At 33.6% G+C, this 25,994-nt stretch overlaps 1 protein-coding gene across 1 annotated transcript in view; it reads right to left on the bottom strand.

The window, feature by feature from the left end:
* Positions 1 to 3,132: 3,132 nt before the first annotated feature.
* Positions 3,133 to 25,994, bottom strand: part of CPNE3 (copine 3) — a 60,723-nt gene continuing 37,861 nt past the window's right edge. Inside the window, exons 6-16 of the mRNA XM_051970805.1 lie at positions 25,069 to 25,152; positions 22,987 to 23,076; positions 18,350 to 18,448; positions 14,819 to 14,905; positions 13,475 to 13,534; positions 12,727 to 12,860; positions 11,948 to 12,002; positions 11,814 to 11,865; positions 10,703 to 10,836; positions 8,311 to 8,547; positions 3,133 to 6,474 (exon numbers count right to left, since the gene is read on the bottom strand). Of these exons, the coding sequence (XP_051826765.1) occupies positions 6,364 to 6,474; positions 8,311 to 8,547; positions 10,703 to 10,836; positions 11,814 to 11,865; positions 11,948 to 12,002; positions 12,727 to 12,860; positions 13,475 to 13,534; positions 14,819 to 14,905; positions 18,350 to 18,448; positions 22,987 to 23,076; positions 25,069 to 25,152 (1,143 nt within the window). The 3' untranslated portion in view covers positions 3,133 to 6,363. The remainder of the gene's footprint in view (positions 6,475 to 8,310; positions 8,548 to 10,702; positions 10,837 to 11,813; positions 11,866 to 11,947; positions 12,003 to 12,726; positions 12,861 to 13,474; positions 13,535 to 14,818; positions 14,906 to 18,349; positions 18,449 to 22,986; positions 23,077 to 25,068; positions 25,153 to 25,994) is intronic.

Here is a 25,994-nt window from a genome sequence, read left to right as displayed (position 1 = left end):
AGTGATATGATCACACTTGATTTAAGAATATTGCTTTAGGAGATGAATGGAGGATGGACTGGAATACGACAAGACTTGAAGCAGGCAGGTTCACCAGTGGACTTCTAAAATAATCCAGTCATTAGGTGTGAGAGCTTTGAATTAGAATAGTATCAGAGGAGAGAAAATTACAGAAAGAGATGTTACAAAGGTGAAAACAATAGACCTTAGTAGCAGTTTGGATGTGGGAGATGATAATTTTTTTTTTTTTTTGCTGAGGCAATTAGGGTCAAGTGTTAAGTGTCTGAGAACAATTTGAACTCAGATCCTCCTGACTTGAGGGTTGGTGCTCTATCCACTGCGCCACCTAGCTGCCCCTGAAGATGAAAATTAGTGAAGAGTCCAAGAAGTCTACTAGGTTGAGAGCCTGAGGAACTGGGAGAATGGTGTTTCCCCAAATAGTTAATAGGGGAAGGTAAAAGGTGAGGAGATTTTGGAGAAAACTTGAGTTTGAACATAATGAGTTTAAGAGGTCTAGTGAAAATCCAGTTTCAACTGTCTGAAAGGCAGTTAGATATGTGTTTGAGGATCAATAGTTTGGGGCAGGATAGGTAGATTTGACAATGATGAGCATGATGCTAGTGATTAAATCCATGGGAGCTGATGAGATCACTGAGTGAAGAAGTACAGAGGAAGAAAAGAAGAGAGTCCAGGACAAAAATCTGAGAGATACCTATAATTAGAGAGCATGATCTGGGAGGAGATTCAAAGGAGACAAAGAAATGATTAGATAGATAGGAGAGAGAGTTTATCTAGTTTAAAAGTTGTGCTAGGAGAGCTACTCAGAACTATGCTCAAAAAGTTATCAAACTCTGCATACCCTTTGATCCAGCAGAGTTACTTCTGGGCTTATACCCCAAAGAGATACTAAAGAAGGGAAAGGGACCTGTATGTGCCAATATGTTTGTGGCAGCCCTGTTTGTAGTGGCTAGAAACTGGAAAATGAATGGATGCCCATCAATTGGAGAATGGCTGGTATATGAATATTATGGAATATTATTGTTCTGTAAGGAATGATCAGCAGGATGAATAGAGAGGACTGGAGAGACTTACATGAACTGATGCTAAGTGAAATGAGCAGAACCAGGAGATCATTATATACCCCAACAACAATACTATATGAGGATGTATTCTGATGGATGTGGCTCTCTTCAACAATGAGAGGATCCAAATCAGTGCCAATTGATCTGTAATGAACAGAACCAGCTACACCCAGAGAAAGAACACTGGGAAATGAGTATGGACCATAACATAACATTTCCACTCTTTCTGCTATTGTTTGCTTCCATTTTTGTTTTTTCTTCTCAGGTTATTTTTTACCTTCTTACTAAATCCGATCTTTCTCATGCAACAAGATAACTGTATAAATATGTATACATATATTGTATTTAACATATACTTTAACATATTTAATACAGATGGGACTACCTGCCATCTAGGGGAGGGGGTGGAGGGAAGGGGGGCAAAAGTTGAAACAGAAGTTTTTGCAAGGATCAATGTTGAAAAATTACCCATGCATAGGTTTTGTATATAAAAAGCTATTAAAAAAATTTTTTTAAGTTGTGCTAGCAGGGATTTAATATAAGGAATATTTCTTTTTAAAAATTTTTAGTATCTGAAAGTATGCTTTGCTGTGCCTTTCAGGAGTTTTTATTCCTCACCTATCTGAGGAAGTCTATGGGGCAGAGGGAGAGTCTGCACATATACCTGTGAAGAAAAGGGCTAAGTTAGGGGAAGGGAAAAAAGAGCTGAGTCAATAATTCTGCTCATTTGAGCTTATATAAAATTCAACTCAATAAATCTTTTAATAATTGCTGTTAGAAATCACTGGAAAACTCAAAAAGGAGGCTTGCTCTTCCTTGGAATCACTCCTACAGATACCACATCTCCCTTATGCTGAAAAATTCCTCACTAAATTCTTTCATCCCTGCTAACTATTGTCCTACATCTCTTCAGCACTTTGAAGCTAAATTTTGATAATCTTTCCACAATAGGTATCCATTAAAAAATGATTATCACGGCAGCTAGGTGACGCAGTGTATAGAGCACCAACCCTGAAGTCAGGAGGATCTAAGTTCAAATCTGGTCTCAGACACTTAACACTTCCTAGCTGTGTGACCCTGGGCAAGTCACTTAACGCCAATTGCCTCAGCAAAAAAGAAGAAAGAAAAATATACATATCATTATTATTATGCTTTCAGCTCATTACCACAATAAAGGAATAAGGAGAATTAATATATAAGGCTGGATGATGCAAGGACCATTGTGGGCATTAAGGCTTCCATCTATACCTACAAAAATAAATGCAATTATCATACTTCAAAAAAAAAAAAGGGGGGGGGGCTTTGGATAACAATCAATACTAAAGGCCTGAGTTTTAGAATGGGCAAAGCCAATATTTAAATAGAAGTGTAGTTATGGAAAGATCACATTAGTACAAGTGTATGATTATGATTATGATTTGGTATATCTTCCCCTGTTGTTCATTCATTTCATATTCAACTCTTCATAATCCCATTTTGAGGGTTCTTGGCAAAGATTTTGGAATGCTTTACCATTTCCTTTTCCAGTTCGTATTTATAGATGAGACACTAAGACAATCAGGTTTAAGTGCCCTGAGTCACACACGTAGTCTCAGAGGCTAAATTTAAATTCATGAAGTTAAGTCTTCCCATTTCCAAATCCAGTCCTCTATCTGCTACACACAAGCTATCCCAATACCTTCCCATAATACCAAATACAGGAGTCACATTGTTCAGGCCATTTCTGACTACAGGAAGATGACCTTTAATTATGTTGTGTAGAAATATCACTCATGTAGCCCTTTCAAACATCTTTTCTTCTTTAACTTGGCTTAAGACTATTAGTTTCTTAAGGGCAAAAACCTTATCTTATGTCTCCCTCATTACCTGGTGCAATATCTTTTACAGTAATAGTCATTTATTAAATATTTATTAAATGCATGAAAAAAATTCAGTTTGGGTAAATTCAAGAAAATGACAATATTTCATTAAATATTTTACTTTTCCTCTGATTCTTTGGGTATCATGTAGAGAGGGCAAGAGATTCAATAATAAAACCAAGACACCAGACTACTTTCATCCAGAATCAACTTTATCATAAATCAAAGGGAAAATACATTTAAAATTCATAGCCATATATTAGAGACTATTATACATATTCCATATATTAGCAAACACAACTTTTATAAAAGCACATGAATAATCTAAATATTATTCTCAATCAAATTATTAGGTTACCCTGTTGTATAATTTACTCTGGCACATCACGAATATTAAAAGAATTTTGTAAAAAAAAAAAAAAAATAGCAAGAGTTTTGTTTTTATTGTTGTTTTAGAAAAAATAAATTTCCAAATAAGTCAAGAGATGAAAAGTGTGTCAAAAATAGAGCATAATATGGTAAAGGTATCAAGTTTGCTTTTAAAACCATATGGGGGACCATGAAACTAAAAGTTGGAGAATCACTTGTCTGAGATTTACATTTCCCAAGTTTATAAGATTTCATTTCTTCAGTCCTACCACAAGGTGGCACAAACTAGTTAATGTGTACAATTTTCTCAAAACAAAAACCATGGAACTCAAGGGTTTTTCACCTGGTTATTTATAGTCGTTAAGATGACATGATCTATTTGGTTTCAAGACATCCTATAATTAATCTGACAATATCCTATTTAGAAACATGAATGCAAAAAGGTAGAGATCATTTAAAAGACAGAACAAACCAAACATGGCACGAGATGGGTATTGAGTTACTGAAACTATACATTGTTCATAAAGTGATGAAAATTAAGTGTAAATGCTTTTAACTCAACACATAAAATAGGCAGCTTATTCTGCCTCAGGAGCATCTAACTATGAACTCAATGACATTAGATTGCTTGAGAGGAATATTCCAAGTAAAAGAATAGTATAAAAATAGGAACACTAAATCTATTTTATCCACAGTGTCATTGGCCTTGTGACCTGAGTGATTTAAATGCACTGTGCTTCATTTCAATGTTAAATTCCTTTTTTAAAAATATCTAACACTTAGCACAGTGTCTGGCACATAGTAGGTGCTTAATAAATGTTAATTGATTGTTTATTGATTAAATTAAGCTAGAAAAATTGGGGGCCAATTATTCACTCTACAGCAAGGAAATAGTCTAAAGGAAGGATTTTCCAAAAGCTGTAAGACCAAAATAAATAAGATGCTATTAATTAAGTGATTTATCTAATTAATAGTGGTCTGTCCAATCTCAAAGACTTATACAAAGTTCTACAAGGCCAATCATGTCAAACCATGTCAGCTAGTCTACTCAGGCAAACATAATATGCCAGCAAAGAAGATCCACCTCAGTTTGAATTGTCCAATCATTTTAAAGAAGCCACAGTCTGTTAATCCCAAATCCTTTCTTCCACATTACAAGGAAGGTTTATAAAAATAGGCCTAAATGATGGAGATTTTTCAACAAGATTAGAAAGCTAGACTAAAGGATATATATCCTTATTTATATGTGTATATTTGGACCAACACTAAAAACTATTAACACATATACATACACACATACACACACACAAATATACTTTATTTTCATGTAAAATATGTACTGGTCTTCAGTGTTGCTATTTTAATATGCATAAATACATGCTAATGGGCTTATAAATACATGTATGTTAATGGATTTAATGCTGTTTTATATATACATATGTTGAAGGTATTAGATGTGTTCAGAACTTTGATGTTGGGTATTTTTTCAAAGCAATTCATGAATACACAGTGTATTCTGAAGAAACAGCCCTCAGAATGAAGAGAATTCTACTTTTGAATAAAAACAGAGTTAGCAACTAGACCTGTGATTTGATTGTTAGAGAAAACTCCTTTCACTAGTGCAAGATTAACTCCTTCTCTGAAACATAAAGTCTGAGAAAATTACTTGCAGCACTGAAAGCTGAAGCAATTTGTCACATATCTGGTATGTTTCCAGAGTTAGACTAGAACCCAGGTATCTTCAGCTCTGAGGCCGGTTTTCTGTCCATTATCACAAAGCCTCCAAAGACTTAAAACAAAATTAAGACTTCCCAAATGGGGTTGATGACTCAAAAATAATTTTTCTAAATTCCAAAAGATTTCAATGCTTAAATATAACACACATCCTGTGACTAAAAAAAAGAAAATTCTTATAAAATGACAGATTCATTAGTAGGAAACCATTATTATCCCTCAAAAATAAAAAATATTTCCCCTGGCACTGATTAACATGTGGTATGTAAGAAAGGTAGAGCTACAGGAAGAAGCAAAGGTTGTCTGGCTTCCAGGACAATGGGGGCACTAAGCTGTTCCTAAGTGCATTATAGTCAATAAGTCACTATCTGGAACAAGAGGCTCTCATTCTCATCAGACCTGATTTATCAACCACAACACTAAAGCTCACAAAACACAGGCTGACATCAATTGAACTCCTTACCAACTGAGCAGATCTGGAACCACAACAATAACAACAAAAGCTTTGTCTTTAGATTTCTAAAGAATCTTTCATTTTGCCTGAAGCAGTTTTTCAAAAAGATTCATTTTCACCCTGATCATCTTCAGAATCTTCTACAATGAAAAAAATTTTTAAAGAGACAAAAAGGCAATACAGTATTGTCTATGACAGGTATCTATTCAATGATTGTTTAATAAGAAACTAAATCTGTACTTTCTCCTCAAGGCAAAAATATTAATTTATACAAGGATATGGCTTAGAGATTGCAACACTATGTAGAGGCAAATGAAGAAAGTTGACATTCCACTGGCAATAACGAGGTATACAAAGTTCCAATTAAAGTGCCCCCAAATCATCTCAGTAAAACAGCCTTATCTTGATCAATTGTGGGAGTCCTCGTGTGAAATATATATTCCAACTGGGACAATAGCAAAGCTTAGCAGTTCATAGGTAACATTTATTCCAGTAATGTGACACCATCATTCACAAATTACTTTATCATATTCAAATCAAATTAACGTAAAGCAAAAGTCATCTTACTGTCACTTTCTAACTCACACATGCCTCAGTCAATTCCTACCAATTACCAATTATTAAACTGATTACACAGAGATTCACTTTCCACGTTTAAAAAAAGAAATCCACAAGCACATACAAAAATGATATTCCAAAAGAAATGCATTAAACAGATATGGCTCCACATCAAAAAAATAATCCTATCACACACAGGGAGGCCAGAAAGGGCTACAAGAAACAACACTGGTGAATGCATGTTGGGGGAGAGATAATGCATCCATGGCTCCACCTGGCACAAAGGAATTCTCCTGGACTGTTTCCATTACTTCGTAGCAGGATTCTTCGGCGGGAGCAGCTTATAGGTGTTAAAGTAAGCCACCACTTGTTGGGGAACCTCTGCCAGGACACACTGAGCAAGGGCTTCCTTTGGAGACTTGTTTAAAAAAAGAAAGAAACAAGAAAAAAACAAGCAATCAAACATTAAACAACTATTAGTTACCTTAACTTAGAAAAGATTACTTGACGCTAAAAAATTCCATTTCTCCCTCAGTGACTTGAGACCCATTTCTTATCTTGGCCATCATCAAGATAAGGAATGAGATTGTTAAAGGCCTTGTTGACTTGCTTTTTAAAAAACAGAAAACAAAAAACACTTTGCATTCTTTTTTCATGCCATCATTTGTGATAGGACTGGAAAAACAACACTCAAGACTTGTTTTCCTTAGAATGGAAAACTAATAAATGACTGAGCAATAAACCTGAAAGAAAAATGATCATTTTAATAGTCTTTTTATTTTTTCCCAGTTCCTTCCCTCAATTCCTTCCCTCACCTCCCCCTACCTCAGATAGTAAGCAATTTGATATACGTTATACATGTGCAATCATGTACAACATATTTCTATAAGAAAATTAATTATAAGGGCAAATTAAGCATTTTCTTCATTTATGCCTCTCAAGCTTAATCCCATTAAGAAAATGGCATTTTCAGCTAGGTTATTAAAACTGCCACCATATACATCTAAAACACTCGCATAAAAAGAGTGAAGTCCTCTTATATTAAGAAATTTGAAAAATGTCAGGCAAACCAGGGAAGAAATTACCAGACTTTCTAACGGGATGGATGAATTCTTAATCAAGGGTCCTAGGACCCTCTAGAAATCTGTTGAAACCTAGGGTTCATGATGCTAAGAGAAGTGAGCAGAACCAAGAGATCATTGTACACAGCAACAATAAGATTATACGATGATCAATTCTGATGGACACGGCTCTTTTCAACAGCGAGGTGTTTCAGGCCAGCTCTAATGGTCTTGTGATGAAGAAAACCATCTGTATCCAGACAGAGGATTGTGGGGACTGAGTGGGGATCACAACATAGTATCTTCACTTTTATTGTTGTTTACTTGCATTTTGTTTTCTTTCTTTTTTTTTCCTTTTTGATCTAATTTTTCTTGTGCAGCATGATAATTGTGAAAATATGTATAGAAGAATTGCATGTGTTTAACATATATTGGATTACTTACCACCTAGGGAAGAGGTGATAGGAAAAGAGAGAGAAAAAAAATATGGAAAACAAGGTGTTGCAAGAGTGAATGTTAAAAACTATCTATGCACATATTTTGAAAATAAAAGGCTTTATTTTAAAAAAAGAAAAAAAATTTAAACAAAAAAAGAAAGAAACCTTAGGGTTCAGGGGGTCCATCTGTTTTCACTCATCTTAGACTGTCTTTTAAATCCCATCCATTTTATTTTCTGTATTTAAAAATACAATTCTATGGTGGGGAGAAGGGGATGGAGGGGAGAGACTGCACCAGATTGCCAAGAGGATGGTGATAGGGAAAAAAAGATAACTAATCTTTGTTCTAGTGATTAAAAAAATGAACTTCACATGTGCAATGTCCCAGAAAATTAAGGGACCCACTAGACCACTTCCCATTTGCTCTCATAGTTAAGTCCAGAGTTGTTTTACTATATCAAAGGAGTCTCTGATGAAAAAACCACTAATAAAGATTTTAAAAACATGGAGGAAGCAAGATCCCTACGGCTCAAAAGCATCTGCAGATGGATATCAGCAGAAATCTCAATAATTGTATGAAGAAAGTGATATGCTCACCCTAGCTAAAGAATGTCACTTGCATTCCTCCTGAGCATAGAGATCTATTCAATGGACTGGCTGTGGAATACCAGAGATCGTTAATCAGGAGACTCAGCTCCACAAATTGGTGGGGGAGGTATGGGGTAAGAGAGAAGAATATAGAATAGCAATACTCACATTCTGGAATTGTCTGAAAGGAACAAACTGAACAATGTCTCTGATGGCAGCCTCGCCAGTTGGGGCTCTGAGCGCTCCCCCATCACCATCAAGAAACTCCATTGCACTGAAGTCTGCATCCCCAACCCCAACAATGATGATGGACATGGGAAGTTTGGCAGCATTCACTATGGCTTGCCTGGTTTGATCAAGATCTGTGATCACACCATCAGTGATGATCAGGAGCACGAAATATTGCTATAAAATAAGACAAGTTTTATTACTTTCATAATCAAGTAGATTTGTCAGCAAAGAAAAACTAAGCAGCAAAATGGTGCAGAAGATAGAGCCTGGATCTGCAGTCAGGAAGATCTGACTTCCAGCTCTTCCTAGAGCTGTGAGGCTGTAGAAAAATTCCTTAACCTTTCTCTGCCTCACTTTCCTTATTTGAAATGGGGATAACAACACCTAGTGCCCAGGTTTCTTGTAAGGATAACATTAGATTATGTTTGTAAAGGCACTTTCCAAAGCTTAACACTTTAAATAAATGCCAATTAGTAATAGTAATAATTATTATTATTACTGTAATGATAGAGAAGAGGTGGTATCCATTTAACAAGCAGAACCCAACACAAATAAAACAAAAAGTTATCACTAATTCCTCTGCTGCTTTATCATGCTACTAAAGTTACTTCATTTCTTTTCCACTGTTTCCCTACTGCTAGAAAAATCCTATAATAAAATCTATTAAGTACTTAAGGGGCAGCTAGGTGGTACAATGGATAGAACACCAACCCTAAAGTCAGGAGGACCCGAGTTCAAATCTGACCTCAGACACTTAATACTTCCTAGCCGTGTGACTTCAAACCAATTGCCTCAGCAAAAAAAAAAGAAAAGAAAAGAAAAGAAAAGAAAAGAAAATCTTCAAACTACAGGTTGATCTGGCACAGAAAGCAAAAGAAAGGCTATTTAAACTAAACTGCAAAGATTTTTTAAAGAGCCATAATAACAGTCCATAAAATTGGATTGATCTTAGGGTCCACAAAGCCTATTACCTCACTGTCAGAAAAGGCGAAACAAACCACTATTTCTACAAAGAAAAAGAAAAAAAAATCATCTTTTTAGTTTTAAAAATTATTAGTAAATAATCCAGAGGGAAAGTTGTAAACTTTTGTTATTAGTCATTTCAATTGTGTTCAACATTTTGGGACCCCATTTGGCAGATATCCTGGAGAGGTTTGCCGTTTTCTTTTCCGGATCATTTTGTAGATAAGGAACTGAGGCAAATAGGATTATGTGATTTGCTCAGGGTCACACAGCTAGTTTTAAACTCGGATCTTCTTGACGCCAACACTCCTACTGGGTACCAAATAGCAGACACTTTACTCCACATTTGACTCCATATCAGTTCATACATTTTCCCCATCTTCTACTTTATTTCTCAGAGTGATTGTTTCTGAAACCTCAATATTTCATTATATTCATACACCAATAAAGGATATCAATTTTATTTACTTTTCTTTACTACCAAAAAAAAAGATTCTGCCTGAATATCTTCGTATATATGGGCCTTTCTCTCTTTGACTTCCTACCTAGGAATGGGATCTCTGGCTCAATTTGAAAAGTGCTTAACCCAGAAATTGGAAGATAGTAGGGTTTATAAAATGTTTATTTGTCCCTCTCCATTATTTGTGATTTGGAATATTCTTTAACAAGCATTTGTGAAGGGCTAAGCACAAGACATGATTATTAATTATCTACAATCTTTTTGAGAGTTACTTATTCACATTCTTTGATCACTTTGATCATAGGAGAATGACTCTTGAAAGGTAACTGCCTTCTCATAAAGAACAAGAGAACATTGTATACAGTAATAACAATATTGTCTTAAGAATTACTTTGAGCAATTAAGTCATTTTGATATTATAAATACCCAAGTTACCTACACGGGATATAGAAAGGAAGATCTATCTGTATCCAGAAAAAGAGCTGATAAATAGAAGTATTTATAGAATGACACACATATAGATATATTTTACGTACACACACACACACACACACACACACACACACACACACACACTTGTCCTAATGACAGCTATCGGGGAAGGAGGAGGGAGGATGAAGGAAAAGTTTTGAAACAAACTTTCATAGTTAACAAATAATTTCTACTACTGTAACTTAAGAATTAGACAGAATCTTAGAAATCATCTTGAAAAAAATTCCTTTTTTTTTTTAAATGGAGGAAATTGAAGGTTCAGAAGAGTTAAAGACCCAAGTCACACAGGTAGTATGTGACAGAGCTAGAATTCAAGCTCTGACCCCAATTCCAGCATCTTTTGCACAACTTCTACATCATAAAAGCCACAACCAAGGAAGAAATACACCTTCTGACTCAAAACATTCCACTTACTGATGCTGTCTGTTGCTGTGTGGCTGCAGCAGCAAATCTGGCCACATGATTTATTATTGGAGAAAAGTTAGTTGGCCCATAAAGTCTTATCTGAGGAAGACAATTCCGATATGCTTCTATGATGCCTTGGATTCCTAGAGAACAAATGAAGGATTAATTGTTATCAAGTATGTCAGTAGGCTCTAAGACTTTTCTTCAGCTAGCATTTCAATTCAGACTTTGTGAAAAGACCTGTTAATTAGAGTAATAAAAGAAATACTAACTTTTTTGAAGCAAAGCAGTAAAACTGATTTTAATTTATCAACTTACCATTTCATCAAATTACAAACTCCTTTTTGGGGATGAAAGAGCCAATGAAAGAGATTTCTATGAAACTTAGATTCAGTGTCAAATTAAAATAAGAAAATACATTCCCTTATCTCCAATCAAATGTGTGAGGACCTCTATATCTTTGAAAACGCAAAGTATTGCTAAAAGTAAAAATATACAACACACAAATACTGGACCACATAGAGTTGAAACACATTTTGGAAAGAATTCATTGAATTCAAAGAATTACTTACAACTGAGAGGCACCATGGCATATTGACTGGTTCTAGTCCTATCTCTGATACATACTGGCTATGTGAATCTGGGTAAGGAACTTAACTTCACAGAGGTCGTAGGCAAATTCTGAAGGCTATCGTTGCAAAAAGAAGGTGACAACCTCTTTTGATACACAGAGTTTTCTTATCCTGGAGTTCCCCAAAGCAGTAAAATCACAGGACTAGTTCTTCTGTTCATCAGAGTCAAAATAGCATATACATTTAAGAGCTTTAAAAAGTCAAAAACGCAATGCAAATATAAAATGATATGACAACAATAATATGATCCATAATAATATTTTCTGTCAGAATTTGGATAAAGTTTTCATTATATTTTCATTATTTGACCTAAAAATCATAAGAATTGCAATTTTTCTAATTTCACAGAAATTATTGCTCCTTGGCTTTTTCCCCCTGACAACCAATTATAAAATTTTCAGAGAAAAGCTTCAAGTGATTAAAAAAAAAAAAATCACTGCCACTGAGATTTTCAGCTTATTAACTTCTTATTAATTGTGAAAACTTACCATTACAGAAGGGATTTGCTAAGTTAAAGTTTAAGGGAAATTCATGTGATACCTGTCAACACACAAATGAGAGAATAAGGTTTTCTGCACATTTCAGTGAGTAAGGTACTCTGAAGGGTAAAATAATTTCTTACCTGCCATTGAGGAGGTATCTGAGCTCCAAATCCAAAGGCAGGAAACATCTTATCACTAAAAATTAAGTTTAACAATATGTAACGTTTTACTCTCTTTAAATATCAACCAGATTAATGACATCTCCATCAGTTTTAGACATCCAGTAAGGACTAATAGAAAAAATTAAAAGGACATTCACTCTAGAGTTAACAGATCTAGAAAGAAATTGATATCACAGACTCTTTCTAATACCTATATATAAAGAAAAACTATTATTTAAAAAAATTATTGAGCGAATAATATAAAAGCCATCTAGGCCCTATAAGTACAAAGAAAAAAATTAAATAGTCTCTACACTGAAGGAAGTAACAAAGCTCTATCTACTCTACCTCATTTCTTCTGATTTTTTTACTTTGTACCCCTAATGCCTAAGAGTGTCTGGCACACAGAGGATACTATGAATGAACCCAAAAAAATCAGGTAATTTTTTTCTGGGCAGCTATAAAAACCAGTGTCATCACTGTTCTAAAACCAATCAACAAACAATTATGAAGTACATTCTAGGTGTCATAATTTTTCTACAACTAATCTATAAACATTTATTAAATGCCTCTTATGTATCAGACATTTTACTAAAGGAGTTCACTCACTATTTGATGGAAGAGACCACATGCAAATAAATATATGCAAACAAGTTAAATACAGGATAAATGGGCAATAATTCAAAAGAGAAATTGCATCAGGAGTAAGAGGAGTTGAAAAAGCCTGTAAAAAAAATTAGATTTTAGCTGAAACTTACGCATCATAATCCTGAATGACCATCCCAACAGACCAGATAGCAGTCAAATATTCATTAACTCCATTAGGGCTGATATAATGAAGAGAGTCAGGAGATCTAGGATCACCATTTGAGCCAGTAAAGTCTATTCCCACCTGCAATAAACAATAGTGTAACGTTTACCAAGCCTGGAAGGCACCAAACTACTTGGATTCAGGAAAAATTTCCTGTACCAAACCCAGTTTTCCCTAAATCTGTTGCTGACAGTGCCCTAAGAGCAGACATATGCCTTGGAATTTCTGGAGACAATTAAATCAGAGTGTTTAAAGAGAGCATTTCTTGGTGTCATCACAAAACTCTCTCTCAAATTATTTGCATAAAACATATACCTGCTGTTCCTGTAATTCCAGAAGCCTTAAATCATAAATTTCTATTACACTCAGGTCTTAACTTTGTGGATTTGCTATGACTGTTGCCATTTTCAGTGAACAGTCCTCTAAATTACTATTTATTACTGAATGAGTACAGATTCTATACATGTCTGCTTGCTCTCAGGAATGACAGATTTTCTTGTTCATAAAATAGAAAGCTTGTGACAAGTTCAGAAATTGGGTCTGGGCAGAGCATTTTTAATGAATTTATAGAAAATCTGGTCACACACCCACTTACAAATAAACAAAAACAGTTGTAAGACAGGCAGTAAAGCCTTTGTATTATAGTCCACCCTATAAAACCCAGCTCAATATACATTGAAATTTATTTCACGTACTGTAAAATTCAGCTGACATCCTCCCATGATGTAGTCAAGGAATGTGCATTCCACTGTAATCTAAACACAGAGAGTTAAAGTTAAAATCCTCCCTTTGTAAAATAGAGAACAAGGAGTTCCATTCACTTAGGTTTTGAAGAGGACATAAATTAATCTTGTTGAGCCAAATTGAATAAAAGGTAAAATGTAAATACATGCAAATTAGTGCTAAATTCTAGTTAAGATGTCTCTGCTTCACTAACCCCTCTATCCCTGAATTTACAGTTCCTTCCCAATACATGGGAACAAAGACTCATGTTACAGTATTTGCAAAGCTAATCCATTTCACCTTACTTTCTTTGCCAACTCCCTAGTAAAACACAAAATTTAACACCATGCCAACTTACTCCATTCTGGTTGGATTTTAAGCACAGAAAGTCAGCCCTCTGATTATCAGTCTTTCAGTTTTTCTTATTCCATTGAAAGGCCTTCTAACAGTAATAGTGGTACATTGGTTCAACATCCCAGAGATGTTTTAGATGGGATTAAATGTCAAGTTTACATTTTTACTTTTTTTTTTATTTCTTGCTGAGCAATTGGGGTTAAGTGACTTGCCCAGGGTCACACAGCTAGGAAGTGTTAAGTGTCTGAGGCCACATTTGAACTCAGGTCCTCCTGACTTCAGGGCTGGTGCTCTATCCACTGCACCACCTAGCTGTTCAATATTTTTTATTTTTAATGGAATGATTTTACTTCCAAAAAAAAGAGCATCATTACTTTCAGGATATCTCAACCAAAAATGAGAAAAAGCCAATCATTAGTTTTAGAAACTTAACAGTGGATAAAGTAAAAAAGGCTTGGTTTGTAGTTCTCAAACCCATATCCATCAAGAAACAATTCTTTTAATGAGTCTCACAAACACATACTCTGAAAAAAATATATTTTTCCCTCCTCACATTACAACCATTATTAATGGTTGAAATATTAACAAGAAGGACAAAACTGGATGGAGCTCTTTGAATTCCAACAAGCTTGGAAAATGCCAAGTCATCAGGCACCGTGTACCTGGGATGATAGGCCATGGTTTTTATCTGCCTTCTGCTGGAAAAGTACCAAATATGTAGAGTGCCCCACAAGCCTTTAGGCAAATACCCCAACACCTTCTAAGACGTTTCGACTCTTAAAATAGATGAAAATCTTAAAGATTTTGCTGTAACTCACTATTCCTATTTTCCTCTCCTTCCTGAAGATCTCAAAAGTAAAAAAAAATTCAAATACCTAGACACACAGCACATTGGCTCAGGGAATGGGGATGACTATTCAAATTGATATCAAATTAAAGCAACTAGCCCAACTAGTACTAACCTCACAATGTTTCACACTGACAATACCAGAATTTTTGTAGCTTTTCTTCTTCAGTCTCTTCTTTTCATTGATGCATTCAAATTCAATCTATAGGAATTAGAAAATAAATGTAAATTACAAAAAATTCCATTACCCTATCAGAAGTCCTGGTAGGGATTTAAGATGATTTTTCCTTTTCTCAACATCATATCTTCATTCCTATACCAAAAAGTTCCTGAGCCTGAATAGATTTACTTATTCATCAAGTATACAAAATATCACTAACAGTTATTTTTCCTATAATTGGAACAAATTTAGCATTAGATTTGTCCTAGCTATAACAGTATAATCCTTGCTTTTCTAGAGCAGAGAAGAAAATGCTTAGAAAAAGAAACATATGACTATGAGAATAAGTGGCCACAAAACATTGAAACTACCTCTACCAAATAGTACAAGTTTTTTTAAGAACTTTTTTAATGACTCGATTGATTCATTAAGAGTAAAGCAAGTCCTTCTATCATAAAAGGGCATATTGCTTGTGATCAATAACCTAATAATTCTGTTATCCTACATTCTACTTGCTCTATCTTCTTCATTTAGTTTTTCTTTTCAGACAGTCTCTGTCCATCTTTCAAAAGTAATTTCTATCCCTTAAGACTAACCTTTATAAGACTAATAAAATCTTTCCTGTGTGAGTCAACCTTAGAATCCCATAGCATTTAGAGCTTATACCAAGCTGCATAAGGACTAAATATACTAAACATTTAGGTCATGGTAAATGAAATTTAATCTTGCCTTTATGAGGCAAGACACTGCAGCATTTTGATTATGCCTCAAGATTATTATTAGAGACAGCAATTATCATTATAGGGTAAATTCCAGAAGTGTTTCTAATAACGTTTTGGTCACAATACTATTTTGAATAAACTGGAATTTTACTATATTAGAACACATAAGCTGTCAATGCTAGAAGAAACTAAATTAGAAACATTTTGCCACAGACAAAACCTGTTTTCCAAATATAGGTCATCTCCTAATTCTCTTAACATATTCACAATAAGCCAGAGAATATGACTAAGCTCTTAGTAATAAATATGAATTAAATTCCTTAGATTGGCAAGCTTGGATTTCCAGGTTAAATTCTGATATTCTCATTTGCTTTCAAATCCATCACCACTTTCTACAATTCTTAATTTTTCAACATTAGTGCTTTGTATAATAAGCACTGGGTTTTTCTTAGAAGTGAGCACATTTTTAGTGCTAATAAAATCTTATTAAATCAAAACTATCTTTGTCTTAAGAATTCTTCTGCATCCTAAAATAGGTTCTTGAAATTCATGTTCAAGGGGATAAGGAGAGTGAATTAGATCTGAACATGTGACTCTTTTAAGCCTTTTTTATTTTTTAATTTGTTTATTTTTATTTATTAGTCCTAGTTAAAAAAAAAGATTCAGATTATAAATGAAAAAACAAAATATTGTCCTTGAATGTTCAGCAAGAAATATGACTGCTGATTGTTGTAATATGAAACAACCCCTTATTTACAGAGATACATTACCTCAGATCTGTTGATTTCTCACTGATGATACAAATTTTCAAAAGATTTCTGTGGTCCTGCTGGAAGCAGTTTTGTATAAAAGAAGCCACTTGAAAAGTTTGAGTTCTCAAATATGTAACAACTAATTAAAAACACCCAGTGACATAATAAAAAGATCTTGTGCCTTTCAGTCTAATGCATTCTACCAGGATCACTTGAGAAAGACTGCAAACACTGAACCATCACAGAACAACACTCCCCATCAAAGGCCACAATGGCATCACATAAAGCCTGATTGGTTCCAAATAATTTTTTCCTTTTTTCAAAGCACCTCTGCCTTAGTTACTATATCTAAGCCTCAGACGAAGTGACTCAAGATCAAAGAGAAGAAACAGACAACAGAATTTGCCTTTTACAACCAAAAACACACATTTCCTCATTCAGAAGTCTGATAGAGAAGAAAGAGTACACATTAGAAAAGTCTAGCCCAGTTATGTTGTAAAACTCAAATTCCCCCAGTTATATAGCTAGTTCTAAAAAACAGATTTGTATGAAAAGGTTTTTCCTGTTAAAACTTACCTATAAGTCACCACTAAGTCATATATAGTAGGATATAATAGCTAGGAACTATGACATATTATGCTAATATAGAAAATATATTATTTATAGAAGGTATTTATAGATTACATATATTTTATATATAATTTTATATATTATGATGCATTAATATATAATGTAAATGCAAATATAAAATAAATAATGTAATAATACAACATAATATAAATATATAAATTATATTATATATATGACATACATAATGTATAATTTATTATATATAAATATATCATCTGTTAATATGCTTTATATATTGTATGTCTTGATATATTTGTTGCTATATGTTGCAATAAGCTAAAGGAACTTCTCTATTATTATATTAATTGTTTCAGAAGCCTACCTTAAATAAAAAATTAACACACTCTTAGTGGAAATATGACCATCCATTTACCTATCCTATCCTTCATAGGATCCTAACTAAAATACTATTCATTACTTCCTACTTTTAGAATTTCTAATTTTCGTTAAAGTTCATTTCAGGTATTACTTCCTACCAAGGCCAATTAATTACTTACTAGCATCTCCTTGAAATTATCTTAAAATTATTTTGCATTGCCTTATCTGTAGACCTGTTGTTTCCCCCAGAAGAATGTAAACTCCTCAAAGGCAAGCTTTAATCTCTTTTTGTCTCTGGATCCTCAGTGCCTAGCATAGTTACTACACCAAGTAGGAGTTTATTACAATATTCACAGACTAGATCAGGGATTTTGCACTTCACACTAATTCTATCCAAATTAGAAAACCAAGTAAAGGATTAGTGAGAGAACCAATGATACATAGTGTGCTATCAAGGAAGAACTAACCTGCTTCATTTAGAAAAGTATTAGGAACTATGTTGGATCAAATACATATCTGTTTTAGGAACAGCTTTATAGAAAATTATGCTGAGTTACCACAGAGTGAAATGAGTTCAGTGGAAAGAATCAGAGTGGAGCTAAGGTACCCAAATGGTTTTATTGCAACCAGATGTCTCTCCTAACAAGGCCTCTCCCTGAGCAAATGCTTCATATTTGAATGCACAAAGAGCATCGATTCCTCTTTCTCCTGAATGAAAAGGAAAAGATGAAGAGCCAAACAGAAGATATAAAATCTATCTTAAAAAATCAAATTCTAGTGTAACATAAAAAAATGACACCCCCCTAGGCTTGAGCTAAAACAACAAAAATTCTACTAGGCCATACATAACAATTAGTTGCCTACTAAATTATAAGACTGAACCTCTAAAATTAAATATAAAGTAAAAATGCCAACTCATACCTCATGTCCTTTTGCCAAACTTATATTCTATGTAAATATAAGGGAGATACATGCTGGACAGTTTATCACATTGAGACAAAATCCCAACTACAAAAGTAAGACCAAATTAAAAGAGGTACATACAAATTTAAAAAGGTACTTACAGGAGAGTTTCGGGAGGCTTCCTTTAGTTTTGTCATAGTGGTTTGAAAAGTTCCAATAAGATCATGAGATCCATCATTATCATAATCATAACACTCTACCTGAAATTAAGCATAATCAAAAATAAAAATCATTTCTGATTAACAAAGGCATATGGGAATAAATGTGATCTGATAGCACCTACCTTTTACCTCTTAGGATACCAAAAACTTTGTATTTAGGCATTAGAAAGACTTACAAAATCAGGAGGTTTAAAATAGACACTCTGCCCAAATTGTTGACACATACAGCTTAAACTAGTGGGATTCTGCTTCTATGAAAGAGGTATCTGAATACTCACCTATCTCAAACATCCATGGTACACAGAGAGCAAAGGTAAGTAAAACATTTGGATCATTTTTTTTTTTTAAATACAGTATCACTCTCCATCTCCTGTTAAAAATCTTTTCAAATACTTTAACAAGTAACAAAATGAACTGATTTTTTTCTTTCCCAATCTTTCCTAAATTCTCCTGGGGCAGCAGCCAAAAAATCATTGCCCCCAAGAAGGCAAGGACAAAGCTAGAGGGATTTGCATAGACTACACTATCAGATCTTGAGCAATAAACCAGTCATCTTCACTGACTTTTCCCCAGTGAGACTTGTCTGATATCATTTAGACTGCATACGGCTTGATTAATGTCACACTGAGAATCTAAACTGTCAAGAAGAAAAGGGAAAAAGAAAAAGAAAAAAAAACAGAAAACCAACACTGAAATCACTGAATAGGGTACCTCAGTTGGTTGCCATTTGTTCTTCATTCATGCAGCACAGGCTAGTAAAATTTTTGATAAGGGAAGAAAATAAGTGTCTTAGCTTTGGTTTTTATTATCTGCTGGTATCCAGTAGTCAAGTCTCCTTTTTTTCTAATATAAGTAAGATTGCCTACTTTGCAATAAATCTAAGTTTACAGAATTACACAGAATTTTTTCCTTCCTAACCTGGCTAAATTCAGAGTAGGAGGAAATGATGAGAGCCTATCCTAGCAAAGAAAGAACTGCTTTATAAAAGCAGGAGCAGGGGCAGCTAGGTAGCACAGTGAATAGATCACAGCTTTAGAATCAAGAAGATTTGAATTTATAATCCAGTCTTGTATACTTACTAATTGTATGACCCCAGGCAAGTCACTTAATCCCTAAATGCCTTTAAAAAGGAAAAAAAAACCAGAGGCCTCTCACCAATATGGGTTTAAAACATAACAGGAATGCAACAATCTTCAACCCTGTGCATTAATAAATACAAGGATGAGAAGGCTGACCTACATCTTCATTAAGATCTCTCCTACAGTAGTACTATATTGCATGACTTGTAATCTATGAAATACTTTCTAGAAGTACTGAATAGACTACTGGTCCTTATATGAGTTCAAGTCCAGCCTCAGGAACTAGAGCTGTATGACCCTAGGCAAGTCAAAATTGCCTAAAGAAAGAAAGAAAGAAAAAAATCTCTAAATTGTCTAGGATATGCAATCCTCATGACAATCATAGTTAAAAAGTAATTCAATTTTGTGATCTCTGTGACCTCTGCTCTACAAATTAATTTTTTTCCTTCTCATTTTAATTATGGCCATCTATCTTACCAGATATTTCATTCCTAATTTTAACCTGCTTATAGGAGACCAAGAAAACACAGAAAATATAAAGACAGGCAGCATGTTAGAATGGAAATAAGACTGGATTTGGAATTGGAGGCCTATGTTCAAATTCTGTCTTGCTACTTAATAGCCTGTGTAACTTTGGACAAATCACTTAACTTCTCTCTTCATCTTAGTTTCTCATCTGTAAAATGAAGGGATTAGACTACATGGCTTCAAAAGTACCTTATAGCTCTAAATCTTTGACTGTAACATGCAATAACTGATGATTTCATATAATGCTATTTAAAGTCAGAAAGATGTTTCTAGCACTTAAAACACCAAACATTTCCAGCACTTTGCCTGCTCTGCCCCACTTACTCTGTTTCCAAGACCCAAATCTTTATTTTTTTTCCTAAAAAGTCTAGAGTGGAAGGAAAATGAATGACTTTAATTCAAACTTCCTGCTTCTCCTAAAAATAAAAATACAAAACAGAATACAGCTTTAATTGAAAAAAACAAATTTCTTAATAAGTTTCCAGTTGTTTTCCAAAATTGGGAACTTTTTAAACTGCAGATAATAAAATTTCACTTTTCTACATGTACATGCAAATGCTACTTCACACACAAGCTTTGGGAAAGAAAAAAACTTACATAAGATAGATGTTATAATAATGCTCATATATTTAATTTCCTTTACCACTTACCTTCTTTCCAAAAAAAGAAAATCTAGCTAAAATTTATGATTACTTGCTAAAATCAGTGCATGTGATACATTCTGATTTCTTTTCCCAATTAATGTTTTGTGCTTGTCTAGCACTTTCTGATTTCAAAGCAATTTTATATATATATATATACATATATATATATACATATATATATATATAATATATATATATATATATAATATATATATATATATATACATATATATTTCCTTATCCTACTTCTAAGATTGAAAAGACAAACAGTCCCCATTCCCTATCTAGAGGAGCTGAAATTTAGAAAGGTTAAGTGAATTTTCCAAAGTCACAGCTAATTAATGGCAAAGCTGGGCCTTGAACTCGGGCCTGAGGGGCTTTCTGCATATTGTCTAGGTTTTGTTTAAAAAGGGAATGAAGTGGGGAAACATGACTCTGAGTGAAGCTAAGAACACCAGAGGATTTCTGCCCATTTTTCTCCTCAAAAATATCATATATTGTCATTGTCCATCAATAATGAATTAAGAAAAAGCAACACAAGGACACTCTCAGGGTCTCTCTGAAGAACTCTGGAACTGATTGCATGACATGGGAGACACTGGCACCCCTCAGACAAAGTGCTATGCTCTATGAGCAAAGCAGAACTGCAGCAGCTCCAAAGAAATGAGTGCAGATTTAGAGAATTCACCCCAAAATGTTCATATGGACAATTTATGTCCCGCTCATTCTGAGCTCATATTGGTCTGATCAGTCACAGTCAGACATCCAATAACTGACTCTAACACAGTGCTGTCATTTTGGTCTACTTTGAGAAGGAAGGACAACCAGAAGTATTACTTATAAAATTTAAAGTTTAACATTTAAACACATGCCCAGTATACACGCATACACACAGAAAGACACAGAACCAGAGATGCACATAGAGAAATATATTAAAAAGCCCCCACACGACACATCTCCACAACACTGTACTGATGCATTCACATTCTTGGCAAAGTGGCAAGCATGCATGATTATTTGTCCTCCTGTCTGCTTGATGTTATGGAAATGACACATGCTAAAAGCCCAATATTTGGCAAGTTCATAGAGGAACAGAAATCACTGCTGATTTTCATGGCCACTTCTCCTCCCCAGCCTCTCAACTGCTCATTTCTGTTACTCCTCAAAGCATCAGACTTACAGATCTATGAAACTTTCTGAGCCCACTGCAAACACACACACATACACAATTCAGAAGAAATGTAACTCACAATGTAGGCTGTCAGTTTGTGTATTTTTTATGAATGCACAAACTGAGGAATTTTGAAATGAAGAGAGGCATTCACTAGAGAAAGCTCAGAAAACCAGTTTACTTACTATAATAAAATAGCCCATTAAGCATGCCACTGTGAGCAGAAAATTTTAAAAGCATTATTTAATCTTTAACACACCATTAGAAATGAAAAAGAAGAGTCATCATTCAGGCAGCTCCACATTCTCTGCCTGCTCTGATCCTATGGATGGAATCCTTAGTTATTACTCTTTGAGGAAATAGTAACAACTCAATAGATATAATCCTGCATAGAGGCATTTTAAGCTACTTTTTATGGATATTCTTTTATTTCTAGGTTATTACTAATAGTGATGGCTGACATTTTAGAAATCAAATACATTCTCTGTAGGACAAAATTTTATGAATACAAGGTAGAGCATAGTTTTTACATAGTCATTTCAAGTCTAATTAATTACAATGGAATCTAAATTTAATTTACTTTCTTATGCCATTCAAATTTAATAAGAGTTTATGCAGTTTTATGCCAGGAGGACAAACAACAGTCAATCATTTCCTTTTGGATTGTTATGTAGACTTATCCTACTGTTTTAAAATTCTAGATTTAAGAGTCATAATAAATGATATAATTCTACTTTTTGCTGAAAGTGATGAATGACAGTATCAAAACCTCCCTCATTTTTTGAGCACCAGAGTGTGGGTTTCACCTTGGTTTAAACAGAGAATGCATTTAAAAGTTTCCTAGATTCAAAGCAAGATAATTCCTGTCAAATGTGAAGATTAATCAAAAGATTAGATTTTTTAATAAGAAATATGGAGTAAAATTATGACACAGAATTGGTGGAGATAAGGTAGAGATAAGAGATAAGATAAAAGAGTACATTTCATTATTTCAGACTCTCTGATTCACTTCCCTGGACATAGACTTCCTACTCTAGAATTCTCCAAATATAAATATGAATCAAATTCTATATATTTCTGCTATATTATATGTTCCACTTCTTGATATATTGCTTCACATTTTTAAAAAATATGCAAAGACAAAATTCATGTTACCTTAATGGTTTTGTCCATATCTCCATAACACAGAGAGTTAAGAGAAATTTTGAAAGGTCTCCAAACAGGATTCAAGTTGTTTTTAATGACCTATGAAAAGGAATGTAAAGGAATGTAATTAAGTAGAAACAATCCTAATTCAATCAAATTGGCTTTACAAGCACTTTCCTCTTTCAGATTGTCTTCTATCTACTCTTTTTGTTTCTTATACCTATCTATATGTGTTGTTTCTTCCATTAGAACAAGGTTTCTTAAGTGTGGATCTCAATCCCAAATAGGGTAACATAATTGAATGTGAGGATTGCAAAAAATCTGGCAACTATAAAATGAATCAAGTGTTCTACCAATATTAATTCTTTACATAAAAATAAACAAGCACATCTACTTCAGTAGTATGCAAATTTGCTTTCATCTTTAATAAATTATAAAACTATATGAATATCAAAGAATTATTTTAAAATAAATTTCTTTATGATTTATTACCAATAAATGTCTGATTTGCATACCTATTTTATGTACTTTTATTCCCAAAGTCACATAAAAATTTCTCAAGCAAAAAGAGATCACAAGGGGAAAAAGTTTAAGAAGCCCTGCATTAGACTATGAGTTCCATAGCAAGAAGGGGAAGAAGTGGGAGGACAAGACTGTTTTTTACCTTTCTTCATATATATGGTAAGCACTTCATAAGGATTTATTGATTGATTAACTGACTATTGATTTTCAAGTAACTATTAGTCTTCCTTCTTTACTTGCTGAACTTTTTATGCTTTTCTTAAAGAAAATTCCAAGTAGGATTTATTTTCAACCTCTATGAAAACAATACATTAAAGAAACACCATCTAATAGTAATGTTAAAAAAAAAAAAAAAACATTGGGACAATATTACAAAACTTCTAAGAATAACAAAGATGGTAGTCAGAAGGCATGTTTGTTACCACATATATGTAGGGGAAAAAACTAGTTAAAAAATGTAAACTTACAATGCTAGATACTTCATCTAGTTACAACTAAATTATAGCTGCATTTTGGTTCCTTGCTTATTGGGAAACAAGAAGCCAATTACCATATTGATCCAAATATAAGCCACAATTTTTTTTTACTAAATCTAACTGGCATAAAACTAAGTGCAGCCTATAATCCATGTTATTTTTTTCCAATATATAACTATGGACTTGACTTTCATTTGTGAGAGCTCTTGCTTTAAGGAGATGGCCTTTATTTAGTAGTGTGCATGTATCTAAACCAATCAACTAACAAATTAGCATTGTTGTGATTTGACTGTAATATTCCCTAATATTCTTGTAAAAACTAATGGGAGGATGTACTTAATCCTGCAATAGCCTCCAACTTTATTTTTTAGTGTGTGTGTGTGTGTGTGTGTGTGTGTGTGTATATATATATATATATATATATATATTTTGAGGATATATGTTCGTGGGGGGGGGGGGTATCTGTGTGTCTGTGTGTTTGTATATATGTAATGAATAATCTGTGCAGCTCAGTTCTGAAAATCTAGACTTTCATGTTGATTTTTCTAAGATAGAATCCAAGAAAACATTCATGAAAGAAAGGGGAGGAAGAACAATGTACTCAGTGATGGCATATATATATATATATATATATATATATATATATATATATATAATATATATATATATATATGTATATATATATATATACACATATATATATATATAATAACAATATAAAAATATATATAAATAAAATATATATATAATAACAATATAAAAATAATCCTAACCAAAAAAACTCAAGTCAAATATAATAGGCAATCTTGGTATAAAATATTTAAATAAAATAAAAAATATTCCTTTCAGATAACAATAGGTTAAACTACAAAAGTAGAAAGTAGCAGGTTCTAATCAGATAGAGTTCCTGTTTGGGTGATTTTGCTTAACTGATTTGAGGGAATGTAATTGGTGGAAGGATTGTTTGCAAAGTCTCAACTATATCCAGACAAAGGTATCAAGTGAAAGAAAAAGAAAGAAAATGGCCAAAATACTGATACTCAATTGAAAGCAATTTCCTTCTAAACATCTTTTCATTACTCTACTAGCTCACCTCTGTTCTGTGTACCATTAGCCATTGTCCATCTGATGTCTGCTTGTGAAATTCCAGGTAGGGATCAGATTTTCCAAATAAATCCTAAAAATAAAGCAATAAAATCATCTGCAAATGCAATTTACATGTGTTGAACTATACGAAGTTAGTATCATATATAGGTATTAATTAGATAGCTTTTTTTCCCCCTAATTTAACTCCTAAACCACTCAAATCTAGGAGCTAATGTACTAAAAAATAAACAAACTTAAAAATTTCTTTGCTCCTAATCTTCCTTATGACTGATGCAAATGATAACTATTTGGCTAACATGGATGTTCAGTCTATGGACAAAGAGCACAGAGCTCTTTTGTTCAAATACTTTGTTGGCTATTTGTTCTAAACAAATAAGCTAACAAGTAACATTAATTCAGGAGCTCTAAAGTTGATTAACTAAAATATACAAGCTCTACATTTATATATAAATTATATTTAATACTCAAGTACTGACACCTACCTTTTCTTTTCTTAGAATATTTTCTTATTCCCTAAATCTTCTTTTCTATCCTTTACCACAGAGACTCCAAGACACAAACATGTTCTAGATTTTAGTTCTCAGAGCATGAGAACCAAACACACTTTTAAACTCATAACCATCTATGCTTCCTAAAGCAATAGAAGAATGCTCTAGTCACACTTGAATTCCATTGCAAGCACAGGTCTCACCTTCTTTTTCCTTTGTAACTTCCCTAGCTCAGTATTTCGTATAGAGGCTCTGAATTCCATGTATATTGAACAAATTATCTAACTCATCAACAGCTAAATATAAACTGGTACCAGCAAGACATCTGGCTCCACAATTCTTTGTGCAAATCACTAATATTGAACTAAGCACCTTGATTTTCACTGTGGCATTTGCATCACATTGTTGGATAACATAATTTCCT

Source organism: Antechinus flavipes, chromosome 1, assembly GCF_016432865.1.
Source record: "Antechinus flavipes isolate AdamAnt ecotype Samford, QLD, Australia chromosome 1, AdamAnt_v2, whole genome shotgun sequence".
Taxonomy (NCBI): Eukaryota; Metazoa; Chordata; class Mammalia; order Dasyuromorphia; family Dasyuridae; genus Antechinus; species Antechinus flavipes.
Note: the sequence above shows the minus strand (reverse complement) of the source record. Positions and strands in the feature narration are given on the sequence as shown.